At 38.9% G+C, this 12,630-nt stretch overlaps 1 protein-coding gene across 7 annotated transcripts in view; it reads right to left on the reverse strand.

Annotated features, from left to right (window-relative positions):
• Positions 1-12,630, reverse strand: part of OVCH1 (ovochymase 1) — an 84,672-nt gene that overhangs the window by 62,933 nt on the left and 9,109 nt on the right. For all 7 annotated transcript variants that reach the window (XR_008300199.1, XM_053226102.1, XM_053226100.1 and 4 more), the window contains 6 exons: positions 12,185-12,371; positions 10,140-10,227; positions 3,631-3,764; positions 2,308-2,448; positions 2,074-2,204; positions 1,008-1,101 (listed from right to left, as the gene is read on the reverse strand). Coding sequence is in view for 6 of the 7 variants with exons in the window: in XM_053226102.1 (XP_053082077.1) it covers positions 1,008-1,101; positions 2,074-2,204; positions 2,308-2,448; positions 3,631-3,764; positions 10,140-10,227; positions 12,185-12,371 (775 nt within the window). In the remaining variant the exon portion in view is untranslated. The remainder of the gene's footprint in view (positions 1-1,007; positions 1,102-2,073; positions 2,205-2,307; positions 2,449-3,630; positions 3,765-10,139; positions 10,228-12,184; positions 12,372-12,630) is intronic.

The raw sequence follows: 12,630 nt of genomic DNA on the forward strand, positions 1-12,630 counted from the left end.
CACTGACATCTAACTAAGGGACAAATAATAGGTATATTAAGGGAGTGGCTGCACAGCTGGAAGAGATAACTTCTTATACTAAGTAAATTGGTAGGTCAAAATGGAAAGTATATTTGAAGTTCTAGTTCCAAAAATTAACTTTTAAGATTCAAGTAGAAACTATAGTTTTGGTTACTTTGGTTACTTTTGGTTACTATACTTTTCAGTTACTTTTTTTGGTTACTTTTTAATACAAAAAGGAGTTTAAAAAATTACCTTCAGTAACTGCCAAAAATGTATTCAATGTTACTATTTCCTTTTTCCCTGGGACTTCACATTCACCTTCCAAATATTCTGAAACATTCTCCAAATTTTACATGTTTCTATTAAAAATCTTACTGGTGAGCGGTGCCTGTGTGGCTCAGTCGGTTAAGTGTCTGACTTCAGCTCAGGTCATGATCTCACATCTTGCGGGTTCAAGCCCCACGTTGGGCTCTGTGCTGACAGCTCAGAGCCTGGAACCTGCTTTGGATTCTGTGTCTCCTTCTCTCTCTGCCCTTCCCCACTCGTATGCTGTCTGTGTGTCTGTCTGTCTGTCTCTCTCTCTCTCTTTCAAAAATAAATAAACATTAAAAAAAATCTTACTGGTGGGGCAGCACCTGGGTAGCTCAGTCGGTTTAGCGTCCAACTTTGGCTCAGGTCATGATCTCATACCTGATGTCAGACCTTGTGGATTCGAGCCCGGTGTCAGGCTCTGAGCTGACAGCTTGGGATTCTGTGTCTCCCTCTCTCTCTGCCCCTCCCCTGTCTCATGCTCCTTCTCTTTCTCAAAAATGAATAAACATTAAAAAAAATTTTTTTTAATCTTCCTGGTGAATCCATTGTTGGCTCATCGGTTAAAGCTAAAGTTTTTTGACACGTGAGTTTCCAGAATAAGAAATCCTTATTCTCATTCAACTTTGTGTCACCCAAGGAGGCCAGTCAGTGTTACAACTACTCTTGTTCTTTACAGATGGAATGTTACCCACCTAACTCGTGCTCCTCTTCAGGATCACCATAAATCACAACAGCATCATAAATACAGTTTGGGCTAAATTCAGTGATAAAGTCCTCAAATTCCAACTGTGCAAATTAGAAACATAACCAGAGAAATGGTCAAGGAAGAGAAGAGATGAACTTTAAAAGCTTCCCTCTGAACATGAAAAGGCTGGCAGTTACCCCTCCTATTCTATTGATAGAAGTGTAAGTAATTCCAGCCTCTTTGGAGAGCAATTTGGCAATGACTATGAGGTTTAAATGCACAAATCCTTTGACACAGAAAGTCCACTCCTGGGAATCACATACATCCACATGTGCCCAAATACATGGACACAAGAATGTACTAGCACTGCTGGTAAGGGCAAAGATTGGGAACCCACTAAGTGTATATTATTGGGACCTGACTTAAATTATGGAATATCGGGGCCCCTGGGTGGCTCAGCTGGTTGAGTGTCCGGCTTCAGCTCAGGTCATGATCTCATGCTTTGTGAGTTCGAGCCCCGTGTCGGGCTCTGTGCTGACAGCTCAGAGCCTGGAGCCTGCTTCCAATTCTGTGTCTCCCTGTCTCTCTGCTCCTTCCCCACTTGTGGTCTGTCTCTCTCAAAAATAAATAAACATTAAAAAAATTAAAAAGAAAGAAATTATGGAATATCACACAATATAATGTATTCAGTTAATGAAAAGTGCTCTGTGGACTCATTTGGAAAGATCTTTGAGATATTTTTAAGGAGAAAAAGCATTGCTAAGCAATGTAAATATATGCATGTTTCTAAATGCTCAGAAGATCTCCCTAGGGACACTCTAGTGTTCACTTGCCATTAGGAGGTATGATGGGTGTTAGATGAGAAGGAGGCCTACTTTTTGATGTATTCTCTTAAACTGCTCAAACTTTTCAAAGCACATTTATAGATCCAGATGTAGGTTGACATATTTATATATGGCAGCAAACTGAAGCTCCTAGTTATAATGGCAGTTTCATAGCCAGGATGAAGCAAGTTCTGCCTAACCAACACAGCTAAGCTCTCAATGAAGTAAAGATCTTCCTTAGCTGCTTACCTTTATAATGTGTTTCTCCGGAGCACAAATGAACCAATGACACTTTACATTCATGGGATATGAGTCAGGATAACTGGCAGAGTGAATCATCCCTTCTTCCACCAATACAGCTACACTCCCACAGCCTGAACCTGTTGAAGTGTCAGGGAAATCCAAAGTGAATGGCCAAAGGCATTCCCTCTTCCTTATCCCCATATCAGATAAAAACATCAGGGAATTAAATATCTGAGATACCAGCTTCTGAGTTCTTCTGAACAGCAGTAAATGTAAGCTCAAAGCTGCTGCCACCGTTTTCTGGATCAGAAACAAATGTAACTGTGGCCTCACTGGTCTCAGTCAGCAATGGTGAAGGCAATTTATCTCCACAGACCTTACCTTAAAAGGATAAGAAATTGAAATAGCATTACTAAAAATGTCACAAACTTGTTAATTTTTTTTCCTAATACTATGTTCCAGGAACTCTGTGTTCTCAACCCACCAAACTATTTACTGGTTAATTTAATTTTTCCACACTGTCTGTATCTGTGCTTTTTCAAACTCAATCTCACATGTCTAAATTCTACTCATCCTTCAGGGCCTGACTCAAAGTCCAGTTCTCATAAACCGTCCTAAATACCCACTGAAGTAAGAGGTACCTTTTCTGAGTCACCACAGCACATCTCCTGTACCTGTCATTTTCTACTTTATGGTACACGCTTAGATACCTTATCAGACTGCAATTGCATTAGAGCAGAGACTGTTTTTACTCCACATATGTGTAGGACTTGATATGATATATGGCACATAGTTGATTTTTTAACAAATGATTGGTTGAAAGAATGGTTCCTAGGTAAATTGCAGGCCTGAATGTGAAATCATTTAGTCAATGAATATTATAACCCTTAGCACAATACCTTATCTACAGCACCCTGTCGATTTGCAACAAGCTATTTGTCCTAATCACTGGCCTAGGGAGACCTAGAGACCAAGGTCTATACCAGCTCTAGAGATCTTCTATCAAGATGCTTAACACATAATATTTCAATTAAAGTTATCAATTATGCTTAGTGTATAAGTGGTATTCCACAAATGACCTGAAATGGTCTATTGTCATGGGAGAAAAGAACATTATAAAACAATGTGAATTTCAATGTGTATAGTTATTATGTATAAACGAATATACAGTACCCCAAAATGTTAACAGCATTTATCTCTAGGTGGTAGAATTTTTAATGGTTTACATTTTCTTCCAGTTACTTACCTGTCTTTACCAAATTTGGCAAACAGGCACCCACTTTTGTGATAAAACCAAAAAACAAAATAGATGTTGCCTTGAAAGGAAGTTTCTGATAATTGTGAGATCAATGTCATTCAAAACTGCTACTCAACCTGAGAAGGGAATATCTCACTCAACATGCCAGTCATTGGTTCCTCTCTTACCACACACATCTGCCCCTTCAGGAAAGGGACAGCATATAAAGTGTTCTATGGCAGATATCTAACTTCAGGTCCCTTTGCACGTCTTCAGTTGTTCAGATACTCTAACATGACAAGAAAAAACAAATGTAACATACGTACTAATAAGCACTCCATTGCTTGATTGTAAAGATATATAGCCATGGTCACAACCAACTTGATTTTGTATGTCTAAGCTTGCAAATTTTATCAGGATAATTTTATCTTCTGGTACCATTATTTTCCACATACATAAGCTAGACAGGGGAAGGTGGAGAAAGTATAATAAATGGGACAGTCAAGTGTGACAAATAAGATCTAATATATGGGCTTTAGCTCATAACTTACCAGTAACAAAAATCATAAAGACTATTAGAAGATAATAGGCAATGGAAGTTCCTTATGTAAGAATAATTTGGATAGGCTCAAATTGCTGGCATTTATCCAACAAATAGAGGCGTTAATTAGAGAGTGGCCAGAAACCACCCTTTAAATTTCATTCAGTTATAAAATGCTAGGATTCTGATCTGTAAATTGAAAACCCTAAGATTCACCTCTTTGTTCTAACTTATTAGCCTAATTGAAAATTCATAGTTTTCACCCAGAAGTCAAATTATGGGTCATGAATTATGGATTGACCATGCTGCATATGTTAACTCTAACCAGCCACATACTCCAAGGTCAGCCTGGATCTCAGTCCCTGCAGGTGCAATGTCACCTTCCTAACTCCCAGTAAGGTCAGCTGTGACCTTTTATTAACATCTTTAGAAATATGTCTAAACATTTTGAAAGGAGTCTTACATAATTTAACACATAATCTTTTACTTTTATTTTCCTACACGAATTCGTATTATTAAAGAAAAGAAACCCCAGCAGACCGTAAATCCTTAGCATCTTTTGTGCCTCACATTCATTGGGCTGCAAAGCACTCTTACCTGGAATCTAACATGTCAGAACAAACCTCTTTCTAAAACTTGGCAGTCTTTCTCAACAGACTTAGACCTTTTTTTGTTGTTGTGTTTTTTTTACATAATTTTTTTAAGTTTATTTATTTTTGAGAGAGAGAGAGAGACAGCATGAGCGGGGGAAGGGCAGAGAGAGAGAGAGAGAGAGAGAGAGAGAGAGAGAGAGAGGGAGAGAATCCCAAGCAGGCTCCACACTGCCAGCACAGACCCCAATGCAGGGCTCAAACCCACAAAACCATGAGATCATGACCTGAGCCAAAACCAAGAGTCAGACAACTTAATTGACTGAGCCACCCAGGCACTCCATCAACAGCCTTAGACCTCTTTAACAGTATCACTGCCCTCTAAGTAATAAGTGTTCAGGACTGTAGGAGTTATCCAGCTTTTTAATGCCCTGTTTCCAAAAACCAAATGTAACAATTCTTACTAAATATCTTCTTAACCAGAAACATCCTGCTTTACTTTTTCAAGTCCATCATCTTGAACATCGAGGTCAAAATAGGCTGCTTAAATATTATTAAAATCCCTCTTTAAGCACTTCAATTTATAAAACAATAAGCTGCCTAAAATATTACAAAGCTCACTTTTTTAGGCACTTCAATTGAAAAAGCACTCCACATCTATCATCCTTATTGAGGCTCTTTATGACCCTCTGAAGTGGGCAGGGAGAAATTATTCCCCTTATTCCAAATAAGAAAACTGTCATGATATTAAAAGACTCATCACACCTCACACATAATAGGAAATATAGGTTGGGCTTTATGGCTTCAAAGGCAAGTACTTTCTCCTGTTCATCAAATTATTGTGTACCTCAAAATCCCTACCTCAGTGATAGAAAACAGATTTCAAATCATATGCCAACCTGGTTTGTTGTTAGTGACTGCTGTGTTGCAAAGGATTCTGAGGTCTAATCAAGCTAAGTGAGAGAGGATTACCAAAATTAAGCCTTGATTTACCTACTCAAATGTTTATTGAGCATTATTATATGCCAGGTACTGTTCTAGGCTCTTAGAAATGCAATGTCTCCCATAGGCATGGAAGGGGAGAGATGACCTGAGTGTCCTTTATCTGCCAGGTCTCAGAATCTAGGTACCACCCAGCAGAATAAAGATAGGCTTGGAGGAACTGTGTAACTCCTTGCTCCTTCTTCACATTATTTGTTTCTATCTTAACATTAGTTAATTAACTCCATCTTCAATTAATCCTTCTACCATTCTCAAGGCTGCTTAGCATAATGGAGAAATCACTAAGATGGAGATTGATTCCGTATCGCATTACATTTCTAAGGCACATGTTTTTTCCTCCACATTGGAACATTCCAGAATGAGAAGGTTCTTACAGTATAGTCTTACAATTAATTCTTTTAGACTTAGATGGACACAGTTCTTGCAGAGAGGAATGATCTCTGGCCAGTCACCCAGGTGCACTATCAACTGCATGCTACTTATGTTATTTTCAGGTGTTTCAGACTATACGGGTGGTGGGAATTTTAGACTACATACCTGCGTAAGTATTAGCTTGTGATTCAAAATCTCAGAGAAGATTTTTACCCCTCTCTACACCAGTGTCAAGGTAGGGGCATGTAGCTTTCCACGTGGGTGGGCGTGTGCCTGGTTTAGCCTTACACTGAACATACAGCTTTTGGTGTCCCATCTTTATTTGAAATCTCCTGATCTGGGGTATTTTTTATTTGTTGAGTACATAAAATAACAATTTTACAACCAGTTTGTTTTAGATTTGCTGAAATACAGTATCAATTCATGCTAATACTGAGTTGTAAAGTTGCTGAGAGTCTTCCCATTAATCTCTGGTTGATTCATTTTAGTCCTTACATGCTATTAAGTATCTTAACTATTTAATCTCAACTTCATCCTCTAAACTTGAAGCAGCTAAAACCTTACAATCACTAAGAAGACATCTAGTGTGAATTCATTTAACTTTCCTATAGGTAACCTGAATTTTGTTGTTGTTGTTGCTTTCTCAGGAAAGTGATTATTCTTCATTTTTTCCAAAGCTAAATCTTCTTTAACTGTTGTGTTCTCATGAAACATCCTTCATGTATTTATACATTTCTCTTGACTCATCTTACTCTTTCTTCTGCTCATAAGCACAGTTAAGCCTAACCCACCCACCCCAACACAACAACAACAACAAAAAACCCTGCTTCTCTTGAAACCTGTCCTACTATCCAAAAACCACTGTCCTATCTTCCTCTTTCCCTTCACTGTTAACTGTCTCCTCATCTGAAACAAGGGCAGCAAACCCTCACTCCCATGCCTCCTACAGGTCAAAAACCCTCATGTTAATTATAAGGCTCTCTCTCTCTCTCTTACAACCCACATTTTCAACTCACTATCAAATCCTGTGGTTCTATCACTTTTCACCTCCTCTACTATTGCAAACCTGGTCCCAAGCCATCATGCTTACCTGGATTATTGGTGTCGATACCAAATGACACTAACAGGGCTCAGCTCTTGGTCTTTCCCTTCCAGAGTCTATTTTTTTTTAAGTTTATTTATTTATTTAGAGAGCATGCGTGCACAAGCAGGGGAGAGGCAGAGAGACAGGGAGAGAATTCCAAGCAGAATCTGTAGGGCCACTGCAGAACCCAATGCAGGATTTGAACTCATGAACCATGAGATCATGCCCTGAGCTGAAATCAAGAGTTGGATGCTCAACTGACCGAGCCATGCAGGTGCCCCTATGGTCTATTTTCAATGAAACAACCAAAGTGATCCTTTTTAAGTGTGTCAGATCATGTTCCTTGTCTGCTCTAAGTCCTCCAATGACAATACATCTTGTCGTAAAATTCAAAAAAGTCCTTCTTATGTCTTCTAAGTCTGACCATGCTAACCATGACTATTTCCACCCCTCACTTAGCTCTAGTGCTTTGATTCTACTGTTCCCCAGATATACCAAAAATTTTCCTGCCTAACATATGCCATTCCTTCTGCAAAGAATGTTCCTTCCCAAGATGACCATATGATTCCCTCCTACATCTTATTCAAGTCTTTGTTCAAATATCATCCTTATAATTAGGCTTTTCCTGAGCAACTTCTCTAATATTGCACAACCATCCCACCTTCTTGCTATGGTTTTCTGCATAGCGCTTACCACCTCCTACTATTATTTATAATGTTATTCGTATTACCCCTGTTCTCCACTTTCCAACTCGTCTCCAAAGGAAGCATTTCTGTCTGTTTCATTCACTGCTTTATTTCTAGCACCTGAAACAGTGCTTGGCACATCTTAAAGCTTTGATAAAAATGTTTTGACTATTTGATGAAGGAAAGATACCAAGTCTTCAACAACCACTCAGCCAGTTATGAATATAGCTCCTGATCCTACAATTCTACTCAATTAGCTGCCATATCCAATGGCATTTTATCTCACCTCATTTTGCCTTCTGCAATATCTAACACTGATAACAACCGTTTTTGCCTTGAAAGTCTTTCCTGCAGAAATCTCTTCAATACTTCATTGTCTAAGTTGAATCACAGGTTCTCTTTGCTTGAGGGTAAATTGGCTGTCATCTGCATGTCTCTTAGCCCAATGTACAAATGCTTTCTACAACTTCACTGATAACCATCCATGCTTTTCTCAAATATCTACTTATAAAGGAAATTCATTACTCCTGAGGAAGGCCATTAGAACCTACCTTCTATTGCAGGGTGCCTGAGTAGCTCAGTCAGTTAAGCGTCTGACTCTTGATATTGGCTCAGGCCATGATTTTGTGGTTTGTGGGATTGAGCCCCACATCATACTGCATGCTAACAGTGCAGAACCTGCTTGGGATTCTCTCTCTCCTTCTCTCTCTCTGCCCCTCCCCCCCTCAATTGAATAATATAAATTAAAAAAAAAAAAAGAAACTACCTTATATTGGATTGAAATCTGCTTTCTCCTAACCTTCCAGCTCCTTATTCTCAGCTCTGCACTTCACTGGAGCAAGCCCAATTCTGCTTCTGTAGTAGATCCTCAGACAAGACAGTTCCTTCCTCCTCTCAAGTCTTCTTTGCATCAAAACCATTCCTGGTTCCTTCTACCATATCTCCCAAGATATCATTCCAAATTTCTTTCCATGTTAGCCATTGTCCTTCAGATAATTTCTAGCTTATCAATGCCTCTTTCTAAAGATTGTACCTGGAGACCTCTCCCAATGCCCCTGCCCAGGACTCTAATAAAATAGGACTCTCACTCTTATTCTAGATGCTATTTTCCTCGAAGTTTAAGCAAAAATGGCAAAGCCTTTATTGGTATTACATTACTAGGTTGACACACAGAAAGTCAACTTGGACTTTAAAATTTTATTTTAGAGATACAGTGTGCATACAACCTGGGGAAAGGGGGGAGAGAGGGAGAATCATAAGCAGCCTCCATTCTCAGTACAGAGCCCAATGCATGACCCTGGGATTATGATCTCAACTGAAATCAAGATTCAGACACTAAACCAACTGAGCCACCCAGGTGCTCCTCAACTTAGACTTTTAAGCCTTTTAAATATTGGCTGAAATTAAGCCACATTATTTCCTTTCTATATTTACAACAAATATCTACAGGTCGTTATACATCCATTTTATAAATTATAATCTTGCCACCATTTTAGTTTCCCATTGCTTACAGCAAAAAAATCTAATCTTCTCCTCATGGAATTTAAGACCCTCTATAACTAAGAGCTAACCAGCCTTTTTATCTTCATTGTCCACTGCTATACCAGTTCTTACTTATGCTAACATTACTGTCCAGCTGTCCTGTGATTCACACTGTCCAAACAACCATGATATTCTCTACCTCCCTGACATTTCTTACACATTATCCCCTCTACGTGGCATGATATATTGAAATCTCTTAGACACTAGAGCTATAAACAACTTCATGAGCTATAAAATTATAACTATCCTTCAATGCGTAGTTTCAATACTATCCCCTTCACTAAAACATTCCTACCTCCATGTCTCCCAACCACGGAATAAACACACACATGCCTCACAAACCACTGCAATGCGAATTAGTCTTTCTATTTTCCAAAATACCACCCTACGCCTGGGTAGTGTGGATTATAAAGCTTATTGGTCTTGTTTTACAGTATAGTTTTTTATCCAGCTCTTTCTTCTTACCAGATTATAAACTCACAGAACTATGATCTACCTTTGCATATCTTTAAATGCTCATACAATTTTTAAAATTCAGAACACTTGAGGAAGTGAAATACTTGCAAAACTTATTTCTAAAGCTTAAAGATATCTTTAGAGGGGACAGACTATGTAGAAAAAAATTAAAGACAGTGAAGCATATTCATCTCCAGCTATTTCCCGTCTTCTGGGAAATAAAATATCACCATTATTACAGAAATAAGTAGGAAAGGATTCATCACTAAATTCCCGTAACAATCTCACTAGCAGATGCTTTCAACATTGGATATTTGAAAACATCAATTCAGATAAGCTCCAGTCTTAATACTACTTGTGCTGATGATTTGTATTGGTGGATAGCAGAAATACCAACCAGCAAATGTTTGCTAATCAGAAAATATCAGATGAAACATATAGACTTTTATGTTAAGCAGATTAAGAAATTGAAATACTAGACAAAATTCACAAAACATAGCCCCTTAAGTGGCCTGATATTGGGGGGCGGAAACCCAAGAATCATCCTACCTTGGATACATACCAATTATGAGAACAGCTGCTTTCTTTGGAATGGTGGTAATGAATCTTCCCATTTTCTCCAAATAACACTGTTCTCTCAGATCTACAATCTTTCAAAATGTAGAAAAAAATTGATTATTTACTTCAGCTATGAACAGAATTTCAAGATATATGATACATAGCTTGAAGCTTTGTAATTTATATAATTTATATTTATGGGAATGCATGTTTTTAGATGCTTTGACCTAGACACTGTACTTAGACTTCACTGAGATAATTTATAAATCATAATGTTCTTTTCTTTACCCAAGTTCTTCAGATTTAATATTTCTTTATCCAGCTTTTGCAAATCATGAGTCACATCGAGGTTTCAAATTTATATTACATGGCACTAATACGGCTTTCTCCCCCATCTCTCACTAGGATATCCTGGGTTATAATAAAATGCCTTTGTATAAAAATACTAAAGTAAAAGTTCACAAGTTTTATATTTAAATTTTTTTATATTTAAATTTTTAATGTTTATTTTTGAGAGAGAGCGAGTGCACAAGTTGGGGAGGGGCAGGGAGAAAGGGAGACACAGAATCTGAAGCATGCTCCTGGCTTTGAGCCATCAGCACAGAGCCTGACACAGGGCTTGAACTCATGAAACATGAGATTATGACCTGAGCCAAATTCAGGTGCTTAACTGACCGAGCTACCCAGGCGCCCCGAAAGTACACAAATTTTAGCAGGGACATGTCAAGTCTCTATCATGCACTCAGCAATTTCAAATTCCAGTGTCACATTTTAATTGTTGAAACTAGAAGAAATAGGCAACTGTGGCATGAGAAGCTTAGATGATGTTAAGGAAGTATTATTTAAATAAATTGTCACATTGTGCTATTATTTGACTGTGGAATTAACCAATACTGGCTGATTTCATTGCCATTTTAAAATATTGTTACTGTTAACCTTTGTTCAGGGCTTATTAATCCTTTTAACCTTCTCTTTCAGGTGATGAAAACTGAATAGAATTGCTACCAGGAGAGACTCTCCCTGTGCAGTAATGACAATGAACAGAACACTTTCACTCTGAGGTCCAAATCGGAGTGGCAAGCCTGCTCTAGTCAGAGGGAGCTCTGGTGCTCAGCTGGACCAGTTAACAGTGGTGCTTCTCGAATCATCAGCAAGGTGGCTGATCTTGGACTACAATGAGGGAAGGCTGGAGGAAGCCCTGTGCTCTGACCCTCTGGCTCCCGGCCTTGAAACGACTTGCTTCTTGTACTGAACTGCTTGGTCCTGTAAGTTGTGTGTCCTCACTTGCTCTGTTCTGCAAAGGCTGCCCTCTTGCGCAGGTGCTGTCCCTCTGCAAGGCAAACCTTGTATCCCTTGGGACTGAGCCCCTCTGCCTTGTCCTCAGTGCTCTGACAGCTCTCAGGGGCTTAGCTCACCTTGTAGCTTAGCTTAGCTCATCTTTCATCACTGGGCCAACATACTCCTCTGTCTTCCCAAATAGTAGGAAAGTTCCCTGAGGACAGGCTTGGCATCTCCAGACCCACATTTGTTTCCTAATTCTAGATTTTAGTGCTGCAAAACAAAGTAACCCTCCAAGGCCTCCCTTATTTTCCCCACTGTTGTCAAGTAAAATTAACAAAGGTGAGTGGGGAAAATGGGAGGTGAGTAATTTATTTTTAGTGCTCTAAACTAGTTTAGGGGAAAAAGGTATGTCACCTGGATAAATGAAGCAAGAATCCTTTCTCAAAGACTATTTTTTAAAAAATCTCATCATTACAAAAAAAAGACCCATATCTCATGAAAATCTACATGAACATAAACTTGAAGATTCAGGCTCTGTCCAAGTTAAGTTCAAGTTAAACTGAAAGAGATCAGTTCTCATGAATTCAGAGATTTAAGTTTATATACATTGGATTAGGAATTGAAAACCAGACAAAGTCATCCTTTCTTTTACAGCTTAGTTCTGATTATATCTGCAACATATCAGAATAACTACCCTTGAAATAAGCATGATCAATTTTTGATTTAGAACAAAAGGCAGAAGGATGAATTCACAGAAATTATACCTACCTGTGAATGTGTTCTGAGTGATAAAATCCATCAACTCAAACACCTTGGAGAAAATGCCAGGTGGTGCCCTTCTATGGTTATTTCTTAAAGGCCAACCTCTAGTCCAACCAGCTCCCTGGGAAGTTATCCCAGCAAGGACCCAGATTCCATTGCCTCTTCTACAAACAAATGGACTTCCAGAGTCTCCCTTTTGTGGGACAGAAAAAGATGAAACTTGAAAATATTCACGAGTTAAAAGTATTTCAGCACAGGGGTGCCTGGGTGGCTCTGTCGGTTAGGTGTCTGACTTCGGCTCAGGTCATGATCTCACGGTCCATGAGTTCGAGCCCCGTATCGGGCTCTGTGCTGACAGCTCAGAGCCTGAAGCCTGTTTCAGATTCTGTGTTTCCCTGTCTCTCTGGCCCTCTCCCATTCATGCTCTGTCTCTGTCTCAAACATAAATTAAC

The sequence above is a fragment of the Acinonyx jubatus genome, chromosome B4 (genome assembly GCF_027475565.1).
Source record: "Acinonyx jubatus isolate Ajub_Pintada_27869175 chromosome B4, VMU_Ajub_asm_v1.0, whole genome shotgun sequence".
NCBI lineage: Eukaryota > Metazoa > Chordata > Mammalia > Carnivora > Felidae > Acinonyx > Acinonyx jubatus.